At 40.0% G+C, this 20426-nt stretch overlaps 1 protein-coding gene across 1 annotated transcript in view; it reads left to right on the top strand.

The window, feature by feature from the left end:
* The window catches only part of LOC121869501 (E3 ubiquitin-protein ligase MARCHF6-like), a 33756-nt gene continuing 13330 nt past the window's right edge, over positions 1–20426 (top strand). Inside the window, exons 1-10 of the mRNA XM_042370856.1 lie at positions 1–70; positions 12107–12277; positions 13291–13507; positions 13809–13950; positions 14682–14868; positions 15432–15647; positions 16203–16371; positions 18301–18439; positions 19236–19415; positions 19864–20015. Coding sequence (XP_042226790.1) covers positions 46–70; positions 12107–12277; positions 13291–13507; positions 13809–13950; positions 14682–14868; positions 15432–15647; positions 16203–16371; positions 18301–18439; positions 19236–19415; positions 19864–20015 — 1598 coding nt within the window. The 5' untranslated portion in view covers positions 1–45. The remainder of the gene's footprint in view (positions 71–12106; positions 12278–13290; positions 13508–13808; positions 13951–14681; positions 14869–15431; positions 15648–16202; positions 16372–18300; positions 18440–19235; positions 19416–19863; positions 20016–20426) is intronic.

Here is a 20426-nt window from a genome sequence, read left to right as displayed (position 1 = left end):
AGTGGTCGACAGTCTCTTGTTTGTTGTGTTGACGGCAAGACGAAAATGGAGGAGGACCCTCAAAACCAAGGTACAGCTTTAATCCTCTTTTACTCATGTTATTAAGGCGAGGATGACGGAAAATTGTACACTTGTGACATGAGGTGTGAAGGATGACGCTGGAGGATGACCTTTATATACAAGTGTTATCTTTGGTGATTTTACGATGTGTTAAGAGATGAGGACAACCTTGAACACCATCAATTATAACTAGTTTTATACCTATAGTATATTATATACTAATACCTAGCTAAGTTAAAAGATGAAGTTGTAGTTAGAGGCTGTTTTTATAGTCAATTGAGGTACTTGTTTGTGAGGGTGAAGGTTGTAGTTGTGTTAGTTATTGCCCAACATATTTCGTGTTCTTTTTTCCTGCTATCTCTCTCGTGTGTCGTGCCTCAAGCTCTTAACATATATATACCTCATACTTTACCTTATTTAACCACTGTAACTTATATATTATACTTAATGATTTTTTTTTTTTGGTCATAGAAGGGAAGTTGTTATTATTTAGTTAGGACAGATCCAAAAATGTCACAAGTGAAGATGATAGTTTTGGAACTGTCTTTGAGTGATACTTGAATTTTGTTTTATTATCATTAGAAAGGTGTTATTTATACGACTTGTCTTGTGCTTTAAAATAGTGACTCTTACTGTTAGGTCTAAAGATGGTAAATTAAGGATAGTAGCCACAGGTTTTGGTTATTAGGTTAGCTCGGTTACTGCCAGAAACGAAGATCAGATCCGTTTGAATCACAAGAACCATAGGAAAAGTATATTTTTTATGGAAAATCAAAACCTGGCGACTCATAAATTGGGTAAAATATCACTTATAGCCACTATACGAAATTGAAGCTGAAACTATGTTTTTCTGATGTTTTTGATGCGTTATGAACGAACTTGACCTTAATTTCTGGCGCAAATCAATAGTTTCTGAGATTATCCTTCTCCCATTTCAGAATCTAGAGATTTGCTATAAAAATCAAGGTAAACAGTATTCAAAACACATCGAAAACCATCGGAAAAACAGAACCCTAACCTAACTGGGGAGCTCCACATTTGTTCCATGTTTTGTGTGTGTACCGCTATGTCGTTCGATGTTCTGGGTGTGTACCACCACATACGAACATAATAAAAATTTTAATATATTGCTTAAGCTTAATTTGTGCTAGAAATGACAATGAAGAAAGGTGTCTCAGAATTGTCAAAATTACCGATTGCAGCTATAAAATCCCGAGATGGTGTAGTGGCAACAAGTGAAATAATACCATAAATTGACCCCAAAGACAATGCAGCAGGCTGTGCAGATGAGCAGTGCCCGGCGGCCCGGCTGTGCCCTGACTGGGGGCCATGCAACTGATTTTTCACATTCACATGCCTGGCACTTGCCCGGTGGACAAGCTAATACAGTACAGTATTTTGAGAGGAAAATAAAGTACAATACAATATAATACCAAGATGAGAATTTGTCAGGTGCTGTGTGACCCCACCTCACTGTACATGTTTAACCTGGACTGCTTGTTACCGGTGTACCAGGATTAGTGGCCTTTGTCAGGTGTCGGTAATTTTTCTGTACAGTATATAAAGCCATCAACTAGGCAGTTAGTTTCAAGTTATCAATGTTTCAAAAATAGTCACCAAGCTGAGAGGCTATAAATGTGAGTTACAGGAGGTACTACCTCACCTGAGAGGCTGTGGATGTGAGTTACAGGAGGTACTACCTCACCTGAGAGGCTGTGGATGTGAGTTACAGGAGGTACTACCTCACCTGAGAGGCTGTGGATGTGAGTTACAGGAGGTACTACCTCACCTGAGAGGCTGTGGATGTGAGTTACAGGAGGTATTACCTCACCTGAGAGGCTGTGGATGTGAGTTACAGGAGGTACTACCTCACCTGAGAGGCTGTGGATGTGAGTTACAGGAGTACTACCTCACCTGAGAGGCTATAAATGTGAGTTACAGGAGGTACTACCTCACCTGAGTGGCTGTGGATGTGAGTTACAGGAGGTACTACCTCACCTGGGTGGCTGTGGATGTGAGTTACAGGAGGTACTACCTCACCTGAGAGGCTGTGGATGTGAGTTACAGGAGGTACTACCTCACCTGAGAGGCTGTGGATGTGAGTTACAGGAGGTATTACCTCACCTGAGTGGCTGTGGATGTGAGTTACAGGAGGTATTACCTCACCTGAGAGGCTGTGGACGTGAGTTACAGGAGTATTACCTCATCTGACAAGAGTTACCAGCACAGACAGCAATGATCTCATGAGTTGATCAACAATAAATTTGAATGTTTTTAAATGTTTATTTAACTTTTCCCATAAGAAATTTGAGTAAGCAAATTTCCTCCAAAAATATCCGGACAAGTAAATTTCAAAAGTCACTTGCCGGGAACAAGTAAATGTTGCACATAAACTGTCCAGCCTGCTGCAGTATTAGTATTGTTTATAACGTTACTGTACTAGATTTTGACACTTTTGATACATTTAATATCACATTACAAAATTATTGGAATGACTCATTTTAACTATAAATTTTAAGTTCTGGTGATGGACCTTTTATCTTTTAGAAATGTACATAAACCTTCATTGACTTATGGTAGAATTTAGTTGGAATAGACTGTTTGGTTTGATAGTACAGTACTTAGTAGTGTTTTGTTGATTTACCTAAAGTGAGGAGGCCACAGCATAAGTATTTTCAGATTTGGTAAAGGTGAAGGAGACATCACCAGAAGGACAATATGGAGTTGTACCATATTTTCTGGAGATGTTGTTTGGATGATACTGAATAATAACATTGAAATGGCAACATTGTAATATATTTTGTCTTTCTTTTGAGCATATCTTTCAATCACAAATTACTTGTTAGTGGGCAGGGCATGAAAGAAGAGGGAAATAACTGGGTAAAAACACCGTGAACACTGATCATATGGCAGGAATTTCATGTCTCTACTTTCTTTGTAGGCGAAGAAATAAATATATACCGTAATTATGGCACCGTCGGATCTCCCGTGACGACCATATTTTGGTTCACGTCATCTGCTATATGGGAACGTTCACAGTCTTTGTCTACATGTTATGGGAGCGTTCACAGTCTTTGTCTACATGTTATGGGAGCGTTCACAGTCTTTGTCTACATGTTATGGGAGCGTTCACAGTCTTTGTCTACATGTTATGGGAGCGTTCACAGTCTTTGTTATGGGACATGTTACATGGGAGCGTTCACAGTCTTTGTCTACATGTTATGGGAGCGTTCACAGTCTTTGTCTACATGTTATGGGAGCGTTCACAGTCTTTGTCTACATGTTATGGGAGCGTTCACAGTCTTTGTCTACATGTTATGGGAGCGTTCACAGTCTTTGTCTACATGTTATGGGAGCGTTCACAGTCTTTGTCTACATGTTATGGGAGCGTTCACAGTCTTTGTCTACATGTTATGGGAACGTTCACAGTCTTTGTCTACATGTTATGGGAGCGTTCACAGTCTTTGTTACATGTTAGGAGACGGATGACAATCACATCGGGCGTGTTTATTACAATTTGTATTGGTTTGAAATCGGTAGGATGGCGCGGGAATAACTGGTATGATGGTGACGTCATTCAGGACGGTGGCCAGTGTTCAGCTGGCTGGGTCTCGTGAAATTCACAATATTTTACGCCAAATATAAGACTTGGTTACAATAGGTAGTGCTCGCGAAATTCAAAAACGCGAAATGAAATACTATATCGCAAAATATGAGATCTTACTGTATGTGTGTGTGTGTGTGTGTCTACACACACAAACACACACACACTTATTTACAATACAGTATAGTCTCGTTTTACGCGGTCAATTAAACCCATGGAGGTCCGCGTATAACGCGTAGACGAAATAACAGAACATATGGGATTAATTGAAATAGAGACTGGGCCGACCCCCAGACTACCCTTTTTCCGACACAATACGTACGTTGTAGTAAAAACAACATTTTAATTTTATGATGGTATGCACACACAATTAATATATAAGAGAAATATCAATAATATTAGGTTTTTTAACACTTACGTTAGTAGAAGAGATGGCTGGGAACACAGGGATGGGGGGTTGGTTCCGAGGCAGAGGGCAGATTATTGGCCCTCAGGTGTATCACCTGTATCACTATCCACCACAGATGTTAGCAGGGCCTCCATGTCAAACCCCTCAAAGTCCATATCCTCACTATCATTGACTTGGGTTGGCTGTGGTTGTGGTGGGTTGCGGGTGAAGAACTCGGTAATGTTACGTTGACGGCTGGCATTGATGTGGTCGTGATACATCTGGACATACGGCTCCATAGATTTAAACAGAAGGTTATTTGACACTTCATAGCGATGATTGACTGGGTCTTTGGCAAGGATGAGCTTGATTTTCTCAGCAAACTCGATGACCTCCTTCACATCACCATGTGTTAGTTTCTGTTCTTGTTCTTCCGTAACACCTGGCTGTTCACTGACGTCATCATCTTCCAACATCTCGTCCGCAGTCACCTCAGGTTGCCTGATTACCTCCAGGATGTCGTCGTTGGTGGTCTCGGAGAAGCCTGCAGCTCTAACGCTCTATGCAGCCTCTTGCAATGTCCAATGCCACAGCAACAGACTGAGCCTCACCAGCCACTGCTTGCCTCTGCCTCTCACCTGGGATACCCTCCAACACATGCCGCCACGCGTGACGAATCGCTGCCACAGACAGCTGCCCCCATGCCTCCACCAAGAAATCAACAGCTTTCTTGACGTTAAACAGTTTCCAGAACTGCTTGACTCGCACTTCATGGTCTGCCAAATCTTGTTCTGGATCCTTGTCCTCGCTATCGGTGCCACTCAGAAGGTTCTGCAATTCATCCTTGGTGTTGGTGAAGTCGTTCAGGAGCCGAAATTTCTTTGCGGAGAAAGCAGCCTTCACGTTGCATATCAACTCCTGATCCATGGGCTGGATTAACGACGTAGTGTTAGGGGGAAGGAAGACCACTTTTACATTGGGTTGATGATCCAGCAATAGGGGCGAGTGTCCTGGTGCGTTGTCAAGGAGCAACAAAATGTTGAATGGAACATTATGTTGCTCGCAGAATTTCTTCACGTCAGGAACGAAACAGTTGTCAAACCAGGAGAGGGACAGACCAGTGAACATTCACTCCTTCCCTGAGGTTAGCCAATGGACATTTAACTTGCTCATGTCCATATTTTTGTAGGCATGCGGCTTGCGGGCTTGTTGGATCACATACAACTTCAGCTTACAAGTGCCGGAGGCATTGGTGGTGAACAGGACGGTGATACTCTCCTTCTGCACCTTCCGACCCCGACACTTGCTCGCAGACTTGACTACGAAGGTCTTGGATGGCAATTTCTCCCAAAACAACCCGGATTCATCCATGTTGAAAACTTGGTCGTCAGTGTACTGTCCTTCCATAATTTCTTGTAAGAATGGAGGAAAATTCATGGCGGTAGCACGGTCAGCACTTACCCCTTCACCAACAATTTCATCGTTCGTGATTTTATTACGACGTTTGAAACCTTGCAGCCACCCAGCAGAAGCAGCGAAGGGTTTGGGCTCTGCTACTCCCATTTTTCTAGCCACTGATAGGTACAGTTCTCTCGCGTAGTCCTGCACTGTCCGAGTGTCGACCGCCATGTTCCTTCTTGACTGGCGAATCAATTAGCTGACCAATAAACTTTCAGTCTTGAGCAGCATCTTATTGTGGCAATATTTCACCATCGACGCACCTGCAAACTTTGTGATTCTCATGTGTTCTTTGATCTTGCCGGCATCCTTCTTAATGGTGCAGATCGTCGATTCATTAACTCCATATTGTCGGGCGAGATCCACCTGTCTTGTGCCTTTCTCTAACTCCTGGATGATTTTGTACTTCACTTTATAGCTTAAGGCGCATTGTACCTTTTTGGGCTTGGGGCAGCTTGGGCCAGGTAGTTCAAGGTTTCTCGGGGGTGGTGGGGGTCCAGCGGAAGCCATTATTGAGCAGATTCGAGGCACGAGGTAGCACTGTATACGCGGAGACGGAGGACAATGGGACTAACGCTTCTAAGGTCAGCGACTTATTCCCTCCGGTGGCAGGGCGCGCCAAGTTAAATTAGACCAATCACAGCTCGCGGCAGAGGGGATGCATGGGTGGTAAGAACTTGGGGGGGCCTGTAATTACAATGAATACCGTAATTACTGCCCAGTAAACCTTTGCTTTTAGTGGGTTTGCGATTTTGACTATTAGCGGTAAGGAGATGGTGGCTAGCTTATGAGCCTCTCCCATAGCACAAAGAGTCACTCCCATGTGCCCACAGCATCTCCTTTTCATCTTCTCTCATTGTTTGCACTCAACCATTGCCTGCGGTGCAACATCTCTTGTGTTGTACTCAAAACTTTGGTGTTTCTGTGTGAAATGGCCCCTAAAAGACTGTCTAGTGTCAGTGCTAGTGGAGTGAAGCATTTAGAGAACTTCAAAGCCAAGAGGAAACAACTACCAATCACGATGTTTTTCAAGAAAAAACCAGCCTACTCAATCAGCTGCTGCCGCCACCCTACCACCCTCCTCTCCACCAACCACCACTGCATCACCCTCTTTCAACAGTGATCCTCGTGATTTTCTTATGCTTCAGTAACCAGATTTTATCCTACTGTACAGTACACTTCATCAAACTCCAAACTTCCACATACAAAGGAGAGTTGTGTTGGTGACTTTTTAAGTTACTCATACACAGTCTAGGTATACAGTAGTGCACTAAGGTAGAAAAGGTTGCTGTTTGCAGTTTTGTCAATTTGGATCTGAAGAAGATTTGGCACCCACCATTATTTTATCCTGTCTAATCTTTGTGAGATCCCAGTAACATTCTGTACTGTATTACCCAAACTTGCATTAACTGTAATGGTACCACCTCAATAGTGTCTTTGGGGGCCCCTCTGTCTTATGTATCGGTGTAGAGAATTGTCAGTGATTCTATGATTACAAGATGAACCAAAAGAATTATCATATTCACCTAAGATTTGGTTTCTAATAGACATAATGGACTGTCTCCATTACAGTGCAAGTGTAAACCCACAATAATGATGTGAAATTTACTCCTTGTAAACCACAGTATGTACACACAGTCCCAAGTTTAGGGGCAGTAGCATGTGCTTTAAACCTTTAAATTGTGCCATACAAATCTGTGGGTTCCTCTGAAGTTTTTTTTTTTTTTTTTCCTGTGTACCATATATAATTGTTAAAAGACATGGAGAACAAAATGAAAACACAATTTGAGATGAGTACCGGTATAGTGTGTTGATATGGGTGCAAATGCGGATGTCTGAATTAATGAAGATGTCACATGCAGCACTAATAAGTACTGTACAGTGCAGTATAAACCTGTTTATATATTGTACAGTTCATTATTAACACTGACCACTTTCTAGTATTTCTTTAAGGGTATGAAACTGTAAAACATTTTCCAACACATGCCTTAGTGGGACGTCACATTCTATGGGTTCATATGCTTGATACTCCATCTCCACTGTGAGAGCTTGACAGTCATGTGTCTTCCATGATGTAAAACAAAGCAGTGACCAAGAGGGGAAAGAGATGCCCACTCAGGGCTACACAGCTTATTAATGTGCATCAACCAGAGTGACATCAAGTCACTCGGAGTTCGGACTATAGCACAAAACAAAATATCTATTAAAGTGGATAGCAGTTTAAGGCTGAAATGACCAAGTCTTACCTAAAAATTACATAGCTTTTATTTTGTTTTAAGTCTAGTTGGGTGAAGTTTGCTGTCATAAAGTGCTTGTGCTGTTGCCTATTTGGATTTTGACTGTAGCACTTTTTCACCCCATATATTACCTGAACCTCCTTGTTAGGGTAGTACTGTAGCTAGTGTGTTTAGCGTGCTGTTCTTCTGGCCCATGTTTGATCCCAGGGCACACCGAACTGGGGCCAATGTTGGTAGAAGAAAGATTTGTCTCTTGACCTTACACCACTCTGGCAGCCTGCATAGATCTAGCTGACTAGGGAGGCCTTTCCTTGTGTGGGGAAGGTAGTACAGTATGTTTTACCTCAGTAGATTTCTAAATGTATAGAAATGATGCAGTATTTTCACTCACGGAGATCACCTCAAGGTAGATGTGGATTATTCTGACTACTGTACTGTACTGTACACTGACTCACCTGATGACAGAGGAGGAGTTGATGCTGCCATGGAAGAACCCAACAGGCTTTTGGTTTTCTTCACACACAGATTAGGAGGATTTAACTTGGCTCAAAAGCACAATGACTGATTGTTAAGAAGTACTTGTTATGTCTTCATTCTCTTCCAGATATCAAGTGCTGCCTAATGTAGAAATGCTTTGAGTAAATCTTCCTATAGCTACATCATTAAGAAAAGGTCCAAGTCAAACTCTTTTAATATCCCACGTCATTTAGTTATATTTTAGGCCACACAGATATGGTGATATTAAGTGAGTTTGTTTGTAGTCGGTGATATTTAACTGGGCCGGTCTTTGGTTATATATTGGACTGTACACTAAGGCAATACTTTTTCACTAGTTAGGGCAATACAATTCAACGCTATATCAGTCCATTAGTCGATTACAAGATGCTGCAGTGAAGTTTAGACTGGATAATGTTATGGAGAGATCAGTCCCAAACATGGTATATAGTGTACAGGTATGTCATTTAAAAATCGTTTCATCATGTGAAGATTAGGCACCCCAGTTTTCACCTGATGATTACACCACACCTTAATGCTCATGCTAACCTACTGCTTCCTCCCTTCCCCCTCAGGTAGAATTAAGGTGTTTAATAAGCTGCAGTGCTTCATCGTCATGTAATAGACTTTATCATGTGAAGAAGTGGATAAGTCATGAGCAATCCTGAGGAAGGGTTGGTAAGGGTGGTATTAGTTGGTAATACTGTTTGGGGCATCCACACATCTGATCTCTCAAATATTATAGATAGTACACGCTGGTTTTTATTATACTGGACGAATAACTCATAAGATTTTAGTGTTTCTTTTCTATTAACTGTCCAACTTTACACTGTATTATATGTTTATTGATTTTAAGGTTATTAAATTTTAAAATAGGTCATGTAATTTAATGACACTGTTTAACGTTAAGTGCATTGACTATAATAATAGGTATAATGTATATATGTTAAGTTAGGTCGGTAAATATTTGTTTAATGGCTGTGGCTCCGATTTCTTATGAGAACAGGTTTTTCGTTTCTTTTTTTTTGTGTGTAGACAACACCTTAATACTGTACAGTACAGGTACACAAAAAAAAAATATATTCTCATAATTTAAAGTTACAAATTACTGTTGTAACCTAACCCTACCTAGCCTAACACCACAGCTTTTAAACAAATATTAACCATTAGGTCAGTGTTAAACTCATGACCATGTTAGCAGTCAGGTCTCGCACACTGGTTTTATCCTTATCAAGAACGGCATCAGATAATAATTACTGTACGCCCTTTCAGCCTTCCCATGTTCAGCAGACACACGTGACACGATAATGTTGTATTAAAATTTAAGGATAACAGTTGTATTGTTGGGTATACATGTGACAGTGTTGATATACATGACAACAGCTTATAGTGACTGTTGATATACATGACAACAGCTTATAGTGACTGTTGATATACATAACAACATCTTATAGTGACAGTGTTGGTTTCACACATACTAGGAATTCATATGCAGGTGTTCCCCGACTTACGACGGGGTTAGGGACCTTAATCCAGGTCGTAAGTCAGAATGGTCGTAAGTCCGACATAGATAAAAAAATTCAAAACAATTTTTTTTTTTTTTTAATTTACAATGAAATACAGTGCAGTAAAACTAATAAATAATGAGGAATGGATACAGTGTGACTGAGCACTTACCTTTAATGTAGTCAGCTGAATGCACACGGGGCCCCCATAATTTTCTAATTATACATGGAGGCTACATTAACTGGAAACTTTTCGGTATAGAAAATGCGCGCGTCTTTTGAAAAAAAAAAATTGGTCACAACTGCGGCGGTCGTAAGTCCCGACGGTCGTAAGTACCGATGGATGTAAGTCCAAGCAGTCGTAAGTTGGGGACTACCCGTATTGTAGTCATGTTTACTATATTTAATGGTGTATCAGTAACTACAGGGAAGTATTTTGACTTGGGATGTTGCAGTTCACATTAATCATGGTATCACCCAAACAATTTTTGTCTGGTCCAGAGCGGCGACTCTGCCGAAGACCTGGACCCTCAGCCTGGGTGTGTGTCGTCATTAGTGACTACTTCTTGGTCACTTGCCTTGTTTCCTGTCTACTGCTGCTTTTAGTTTTTAAATTTCACTTCATAATGTCTCAGATTATGAGAGTTATGGCACAGAGGTCACCAATATTACAACTAGTGACACATATGATTAAACCTTTAGTCCATCAACAAGTGATGTTTAACAATATTCATAACTGGGTCAAGAACAGCCCAGGTTTCTCATGCCTCACTCCTAACTTGCTATTGTTATGTGTGCCAACAATGTTATGAATTAAATTTTGTTATGCAGGTTCATGTCCTGCCAAATTTTGTAACAATTTCCTTCCATGCTCGTGTGCTGTGAGTCTCGGAGTGTTGTGGTGATCGAATGTCTGCGTCCAATCACCCAGCCTTACCTCAAACCTGGCCTCGGTGAACACCCAGCCAGGGGTGTAGAAACTTTGGATTGTGACTGTACATCTGTAGCTTATTGCGGAAGCGCTTAAAATATATTGGGACCCCCTCCAACGGTAGCACTGTCCCGGCTCAGTCAAGCAGAACACTGCCATTGTTTTTGCTTTTAATTTTTAATTTTTATGAGTCTTTCTGTACTTGTTCTTTATCTCCAAACATGTCAGACTGTATTATGCTCGTTGGGGACACCTGAGATATAATGGGTTCTCTGGCAGTTAAGATTGAGATTAATTAATGACAAGTTTTCACTGCCCCAGAAATATGTTCAATCCTTTGTGTCCTCCTGAAAGTTGTGAAATTAATTCATCATTTTTTACTGACCATCATGAGGGCCTGGGGGGGGGGGATATAATAATAATAATAATTACAAAAAATAAATAATCAATAAAAAATAAAACGATAAAAATAATAGTAATAACCATAAATTAATACGAAAAAAAAATCAAGTGTGTATGTTATGTTGTCAAAGTAAGATAAACTAATTCTCAATGCCATTATACTATTTTATTACATGTGGGTAATGTTATGATTACAAAAAAAAATCCACTACTCCACTAGAAAGATTGGTACAGTACAGTACAGGCGTCAGAATACAAAAACTGTATAAAGTGGATTTCCTTTCACGGTTGTGTCGGGACATTAAGGATGTGAGTATACATAATTATTTGTGTCTTGGAATCATTTCACTCGTTCTCTTTATTCTTTATCACTTCCTGTTGCTTCATACATGAGTCTTACACAACTCTACCTTACTTTTGAGTATATTTACACTCCTTGGTTCCCACACACACACACACACACACACACACACACACACACACATTATTATGGATAGTTAAGTAGTAATACATGAAATCAATCCCATATAAACATTACCAAAAAGGAGGGTAAACAAAAGCTCACTGTATTGTTGTGTGGTGTTTTGACTGTGTTGTACGTCATGTAGAGACAGTGAGTTTCTCTACCTCCAGATGTTTGTGTCTGTGTTTAGCCCAGAGGCAGGAACAGTGGCAGACATCTTAATGCACCGGTCTTGGTGTATTAATACAATTTGTGGTAATTTATGAGGGAGTTCTGTCTCTCTTATTTTTAATGGTGTAATTAGTAACATTGTCATGCCATTAAAGACCTTAGTTGTTGAAGTGGAGTAATAAAGTCAACAAGAAGTGTATTTTCTATGTACCTGAACACAGTTGGAGTCCCTAGATATTTTAGTTACTGTATTTATAGAGGAATACTTAGCAACAGATATCACATGTTTTCAGGAAGTTAAAAAAATTCTACCTCCTACTGGTGATTTCATAACTCTTCCACCTCTCAATATGTTTCAGGTAACTTTAGTAATGGTGGGTTTTGTGTTACAGATATATGCCGTGTGTGCAGGTGTGAGGGCACCAGCGACCGACCACTCTTCCACCCCTGTATATGTACCGGTAGCATAAAGTTCATTCACCAAGACTGTCTCGTACAATGGCTCCGCTACTCACGCAAGGAATACTGCGAGCTCTGCAAACACCGTTTTCACTTCACGCCAAGTATGTATCTTCCTGGAGTCTTGTTTACCCCAGGCGATTGTGGGGAACAGTAACGCATGTGTCAGTGTCATTCTTTAAGGTAATTGAGGTTTAAATTGGTGTAAATTTTGATCCTTGTAATCCATAACTCACCTAGTGATTTTATTGGAACTGGTGTCAGAGGGTGAGAAGTTTAGTTTATGGATGTATAAATAGATCTCAATTCATTTAGGGTGGGGTATTTCTCACTGTTCCCCCAACCACCTCATTTCTCTATGTGTTTACATTGTTTTCTGACATGTGAGGATTATAGTTTATGGAAATTTTATTAATAATATCTTGGCTAACCCCTTAAATGGTTGTCATCATTAATGGAAGCTAACTGTAGGGACGGTGGCCATCATTAGTGGAAGTTAGCTGTAGGGACGGTGGCCATCATCAGTGGAAGTTAGCTGTAGGGACGGTGGCCATCATCAGTGGAAGTTAGCTGTAGGGACGGTGGCCATCATCAGTGGAAGTTAGCTGTAGGGACGGTGGCCATCATCAGTGGGAAGTTAGCTGTAGTGTTCATCAGTGGAAGTTAGCTGTAGGGATCATCAGTGGCATCATCAGTGGAAGTGGTCATCATCGCTAGATGTGGCAGCCATCATCAGTGGAAGTTAGCTGTAGGGATGGTGGTCATCATCAGTGGAAGTTAGCTGTAGGGACAGTGGAAGTTAGCTGTAGGGACTGTGGTCATCATCAGTGGAAGTTAGCTGTAGATGTGGCAGCCATCATCAGTGGAAGTTAGCTGTAGATGTGGCAGCCATCATCAGTGGAAGTTAGCTGTAGGGACGGTGGTCATCATCAGTGGAAGTTAGCTGTAGGGACGGCAGCCATCATTAAAAGTTCCATATTACTGTACTTGCATTCCAGTTTAACCAATATGGGAGAGAAGTGAATCTTTAACCACTGCTAAGAAATTGGTCCTGAGGATATTTGCCAAACAGTGAATAACTATTACTTGGTAGTTATTCATATCCATCTCTTTGCAGTATATTCTCCAGACATGCCCAAGAGATTGCCCATAGCAGACATTCTCACCGGCCTGGCACGGAGTATGGGGACAGCAGTGCGGTACTGGTTGCACTACACACTCGTGGCCTTGGCTTGGTTGGGTGTTGTTCCCCTCACAGCCTGCAGAATATACCGGTGTCTCTTTACGGGCTCTGTGTCCTCTGTCCTCACGTTACCGCTTGATATGTTGTCTACGTAAGTCAATAAACCCGCCCACGACTTTGTTTATGTAGGTATGAGGAGTGATGTGCCGATACTGGATATATTTATACTGTGGTAATTATTGGGTTGAGTGGCAGGAAGATGACATGACCTGTTTATAACAAAATATTAGACTTGAGAGTGATTACAGAAACGTGACACTCTTACAGTAATCATGTTTCGTTGATATCTTTCTTCTGTGTTCAAATAAGATTAAGTGATGTACCAGTTAATGTTTGATATGATTTGTGGAGATGAATTTTTAGTAATACAAATAACTTTTTGTTCCATTTAGAGACAACTTAGTGTCAGATATCTTCCATGGGTGCTTTGTGGTGACCTGCACATTAAGTGCTTTCATCAGCTTAGTGTGGCTACGAGAACAAATTCTTCATGGTGGAGGGCCAGATTGGCTTGATCAAGATGTACAACATGAGGTATATACACTACAGTATATATTGTTAGACCCGAGACATTAGTGGAGTGAGTCAGAGTGAAAGACCAATGCTTAATGTACTGTACAAGATGGTGTTATTTACCCCAGAACCCTAAACAATTACTGCGGGAACCCAAGAATCAGAAGCTTACTGAAGTCTCGGTTAATGTTTATTCCAAATCCAAAAATATAATGGATGTATTGTATGGTAATTATTAAGGGTTCTTGAATAAAATAAAGACCCTGTATTACTGAAAGACCTCGCTTGTTCCTTAGTCCGTGACAAGGGAGGGCTGGTAGGTCTTCCTTGTACTGTACAGTCAGTCACCCAATCTTATCAAGGCCTCAGTACTCGTCAACCTTGCAAAATTTGTCAGATAAGTTTAAATTCGTCACTTCATATTTAGTAATGAGTCATATAATGATTCATGGGGTTATATTCTGATGGCCTGAAGATTAGACACCCCAGCTTATTTTCACCTGATGGGGGGGGGGGGTTAGTGCTAGAATTTTTAATCATCTGGTGAAAATAAACTTGGGTGTCTAATCTTCAGGTCGTTAGAATATAGTCCATGGATCATTATTAACAATACAGTATATTTACACTAGATTATCCCAAATAATATAGTTCCCTGGGCAATGATTGAGAATAAAAGAATCATTATGAGAGATAGAGTAGTGGATCTGACACACACCTACTCTCAATTGATCTATCAAGTGTTCTCTCTACAGCACGAACCTCCTGGAAATTTTGGGCTGTTAAATCAAGGCAATGGCCAGGTTCCCGTGCAGCCACCTCACGACGACGCAGCAGCAGCGCCTCCCATAGAAGAGGTCAATGATAATGCCGCCGAGGTCATTGACGACCCACTCCATCATGAAGTGGCTCCTGTGCCTGCTAATCCAAACATTCCAGAAGGTTGGTTGGTTGATTAGTTAGCTAGTTGGTTGGTTTAATTAGCCCATCGTGAATGTTACTTTGGTTGAACCATCGTGAATGTTACTTTGGTTGAACCATCGTGAATGTTACTTTGGTTGAACCATCGTGAATGTTACTTTGATTCACTCATTCTGAATGGTAAGGTCGCTGAAACATCTCCGCTTGCGTGTTGTGTTGCTCGGAGAACTCCACCTCTTGGGGAGAACGGATGGAAGAATTTCAAGTTCGGAGATTGGCAGATCATCAAATGTTGTTTCAGTTCAATATGTTAAGTTATATATTGAGTTGAGGGGTGTGTGTGTTCAAGAAGAAAGGATCACCTGAAGATTAAACACCCCCAGCTTATTTCACCACAAGGTTAGGTTACCATTAGGATGTTTCATTATGAATGGGGATTCCTAATCTTCATGAGATCTGAAATATTAAATGAGGCCCCAACATATAGTGAGTATAAAAAAAAAGATATATTAGAAGCTTTGTGAAATATTAGACAAATATTATCCTTGCTGTATTGCCCGAGAAACTGTATCCCAATGTTCCAGGTAATGAAGGTGAACTACTACATGAAGGTGTACCGGGTAATAATAATTTAGATCCAGGAGCAGCAGCAGACGATCTCAACTGGAACCCCATAGAGTGGGACCGAGCGGCCGAGGAGCTCACGTGGGAGAGACTCCTAGGCCTCGACGGCTCCCTCGTATTTCTCGAACACGTGTTTTGGGTCGTGTCTCTCAACACCATGTTCATTCTTGTGTTTGGTAAGGGTCGACCATTCATCTCACGTGTTTGTACTGTACGTATGTAAGGTAATGTTTCTCCACAGAACATGTACACTTGAGTTTCTGTAACTTCTTTGATGTTAGGTTAGAGTTTTAATATTAAAATCTTAGTCTGTATTAATAACAGCTTGTTTATTTGAGGATCACATTGGAAATAATTATTACTACTGTACTACTTTGTGTTGTGTTGTGGGTAAATATTTATCTGTGTGTTTGTATTGTATTAACCTTTACTAAATAAATTCAGATCAAATCAGTCAATGTAATGGTTGTGGGTTATGAATGGACACTTGAGTTCTTGAAGACATATTTTGTTATTAAATGAACATTCAGAAATATTTGGTATAATGTTCAGATGTATTTATTGTAATGTTCAGAAGCACTTGATGTATGGTACTGCTAAAATGTCGAGAATAACTGCTCTGTTAATCCCTTGAATGTAATCTGTTTTGTTTATGAATATTTTTGCTCTAAAATTTTCCCAAAACTGTTAACGTTGCTCTCCATTCTAAACCGATTAATCAATTTCCGCAGCGTTTTGTCCATATCACATCGGACACTTCACTATAGTGGGGTTTAAGCTCAAAGGATGGGTGTCAGCGTCGCACTTTGAGGGGCTGCTGACGGCGTTGTGTGGGTACTGTGTTGTTGGTCTGTGTCTGGTGTTGCTGCACACATTGGCAGCCATCATCAGGCTCAACAGGTGAGAAGGAGTTCATTTGTTGGGATTTTTTTAATGAATACTGTACAGTTATTACTTACTCAATTTCAGCTACAGAATACAATTAGGCCAGGCATTTTATATTATGTTTTACAGGCCCGCCGACAGTTTTTGTTTGAAGTGTTGATAGCACAGGGGTTTTGTCCCAAGATTAGATATAACTGATGAAACCTTATGAGAGCCCTTCGGCATATGTTTTCACCAAATTTCACGACACGACTTTTGTCTTTCATTGTACAAAGAAATGTATATTCCCTTTATGTGTTTGCCCTTAGGACAATTATTTCTTTTACCTGTACTGTATATTATATGTGTGTGTGTGTGTGTAGACATATGCAAATAAACAATAATTGGAAAATACTCACAAATAATCAGAAACAAATTTATTAAAAATGTGACAGTCTACCCTCAAGTCCGTGCTATGTTACTAAAGCACGGACTTGAGGGTAGACTGTCACATTTTTAATAAATTTGTTTCTGATTATTTGTAAAAGTATTTTCCAATTATTATTTATTTGCATGTGTTTTGTGTGTGTGTATCTACACACACACACACACACATATATACAATACAGGAAAAGGAAATTACTATCTCCAGAATGAATGGCTCCCTGTCCCAGCCTTGAGAATGCTGGCAACTTTAAAGCTACCCACAGACATTCTTGGGTACATCCAGGGTGTCATCCACGAATAATAGAGGACTGTGAAATAAAAATCTGTGAACTTTGGGGGGGGGGGCTGTATTATCAAATCAACTTTCAGTATGCAACTATTCAAGCAAAAATTGCACACAATAAGTGAATTAGTATTTAAATGCTATACAGTATTACAATACTGTATATATCTACTATAGAGGTCCTGGTAAAAGTGTCTGGCTCTGATTATAGAAAATGTTTAAGAATGGCCAGCAAAGATTTATGAAGTTTTAAGTAATGAATAATTTTACAAGAAATCATATTGAAATGGTATGTAATGAAGTTTTAGATTCTTAAAACTTCTCCATGATAAATTACTGTGTTGTTATACTGTACTGATGTTTCATATACTGAAATGTTCTTGTAACAAATGCGTATTAATATCTACATATACTTTAATTAAAATACAGTAATTGGTTTTAATGTTTTAATATGATAGTCTACATTTGATAACAGAAACTATTAATCTTGTATGTTATTTGTCGTATACAGTATATTAGTCTCGTTAATTCCCGGGTTAGGCACCAGAAGACAACATAAGTAATCATATAGTAAATTATAGTTTAACCGACTGAAATGGAAATAATTAGCTCAGTTCCAAAGACCAAGAGATACCCATAAATTGTTCCAAAACCTTTTTTATAAACTAAACCTCATACATAATATAGTACCACCTAGATATTGTTCAGAAATTTGTTCTATACTGTATTAAATAATATTGTGTGGGTTATGCCAGTACTGTACACCAACATGAAGACAGGCAGGCACTGGGTTGGCTGTCACCACACTATGTCAATAATAAAAAAATTCATACCACACAATAACTTTGGGGGATTTTTTTATTATTTTTTACTTTATGATAATGTTTTATTAATTAACCCAGTACCAAATTAAACACTACAGCAGTCAGTTCTTGGCTGAGGAATACGAATATTTGTCCTTGAAATTTAACAAAAGAGGAATCAATAGAGGTACAGTACTGCAAATTATCGAGACTCACTGTACTGGTACTATCATAAAGTACCTGCAATAACATGAATTTAATGTCTGAATTATTACACTTGTAGAGTATACAGTCATCAGTTTTCCCCGACATTGAAGTTTGAAAGTAAAATTGCATCAAACATGAAATATAATATATCTGACCTTACAACATAGGACACATTCAGCTGTGAGAAGCGTTCACCACATGTGTTGGTCTCTGTACACTCAACAGGTCCAAGAGAGTGTTGGGGTTGTGTTACGTGGTGGTGAAGGTCGCCCTGCTCAGTGTGGTGGAGATAGGCGTCTTCCCCCTCATAGGCGGCTGGTGGCTGGACATCTGCTCCCTCTCACTCTTTGATGCAACGCTCAAGGTGAGTAAGTCAATTGTGTGTAATGAGTGGGAAATGGAAAGGTGTGTGTGTGTGTGTGTGAAGAAAATTAAAAGCTTGTGTAGTACATCTTGGCTTTTTGAGTGCAATAGAGGAAGGCCATTAAGTACCTAACACACACCATGCAGGGAAGGTGTTCCTGGGGGGTTGAGACCCTCCCTTTTTAATCATAAAATTCCATTACCTTTTTCTTTAATGCAGTATTGTACTCGGGCATTTTTGTATAGTAAAAAGTAATTACTACTGACTTCAGAATATCTCCTAATATCAAGTGCACATGGCTTGAAAATGGCCTCAAAATGTCCATAATATTGGTCAAATTTAAAAAAAAATGGGGAGGGTCACAGCCCCCCACACCCCACAACTTCTTGGACACCCCCTTTTGATATTCCTGGATCTGCCCCTCTGTATAGACGTGTGCACCTCCACTGTCTGTTTTTGTGTGCGTCTTGTGTATTACGTATGGAGTGTAGTATTGGATGTACAGTGTATGATGTATGTTATGTAGTGTGTATGATATTTGATGATATTGGCAGAATTTTACTCAAGTTTTAAAATGTATTAATATATTACTCACCCACCCTGTATGTATGTATATAATGAATGAATGTATGTATGATGTATGTATGTACGGTGAAACCTCAATTTAATGGACTGCATGAAGAGGAAAGTCCCTTATACCGACGGTCCGATAGATGTGAGACCCTAATTAATGGACTATATGCAGAGAGAAATCCCTTATATGGAGGTTTTAATGTTTGTTTATATTTGTCGGTAGGATCGAGAGGTAAGCTTCAAGGCTGCACCAGGAACCTCCATGTTCATCCACTGGCTGGTAGGGATGGTGTATGTCTTCTACTTTGCCTCCTTCATCCTCCTCCTTCGGGAAGTCCTACGGCCGGGGGTCCTGTGGTTCCTCCGAAATCTTAATGATCCGGACTTCAACCCCGTACAGGAGGTGAGTTATGGGGATGTTTATGATGGCAATGTTTATTTTAATATACTTATGGGTAATTCTCTCCTCTCGTGTACAGTCAGCAAAAAAGTTCTCTAACAGATTTCAGAATGAGACACTGATGCTTGTGTCATCTCAGAATGGTTGGATATTTTGTAACAATATACAGTACAATATGTTGCTTGTCTGTTTAGTATTTACAGGTAAAAATAAATAAATAATATACAGTAAAACTTTCTCAAAGACCAATGTTCAGATTTGTCATTTGTTTTGTCATGTTTATGATACTTAAAGCGTTGAGAATGTTTGTTGCCAACTGTACACAGGATATATTAAACCACATCAGATTTAACTAAGAGTCTCTGTGGGTATCTGAGGACTGGTATTGTATGTGTGAATTAATGATGATAAAAACATATCGGTCACCGTCAAATGATTCCGTCTCCTTCAGATGATTCACCTGCCAATTGTCCGTCACACTCGACGCTTCCTGGCCTCCATGGTGATCTTCGGCTCCACGGTACTGCTCATGTTGTGGCTGCCCATCAAGATCATTCATGGACTGTGGCCCTCCTTCTTGCCCTACCATATCACTCTCTCAAGGTGAGTCTCGTGGCTTCGTGTAAACGTATTTGGTCCGCTGAAAATCTATGCCAAATTATATTGTATTTACTGTCGTGTTTCGTTAAGTCTAAGGGACCAAAGTCTTTAATACGACCCATCTGATAAATTATTTCATGTTAGCTTGATGGTGATGTTGTTTTGTTTTTATGTTATGAGTTGATGGTAATTTAGTCCATTGTCTGGGAAAAGTGACCCGAGAAGTGATGAAGATTGGTAACTATTTGCTATATTCATGTTACACACACACACACTCCTTTGTGTGTGTGTGTGTTTAAGCTTATATCTACTGTGATGTCATGTAGCCTTTATAGCATAACCTTTAGTGCAATAATGAGTCACCATTATGTAGACACTGAGGAACACTGATGGCCAATTGTGGTCATGGTGTAT

Source organism: Homarus americanus, unplaced genomic scaffold (genome assembly GCF_018991925.1).
Source record: "Homarus americanus isolate GMGI-L3 unplaced genomic scaffold, GMGI_Hamer_2.0 scaffold23578, whole genome shotgun sequence".
In the NCBI taxonomy this organism is placed as follows: Eukaryota; Metazoa; Arthropoda; class Malacostraca; order Decapoda; family Nephropidae; genus Homarus; species Homarus americanus.
Note: the sequence above shows the minus strand (reverse complement) of the source record. Positions and strands in the feature narration are given on the sequence as shown.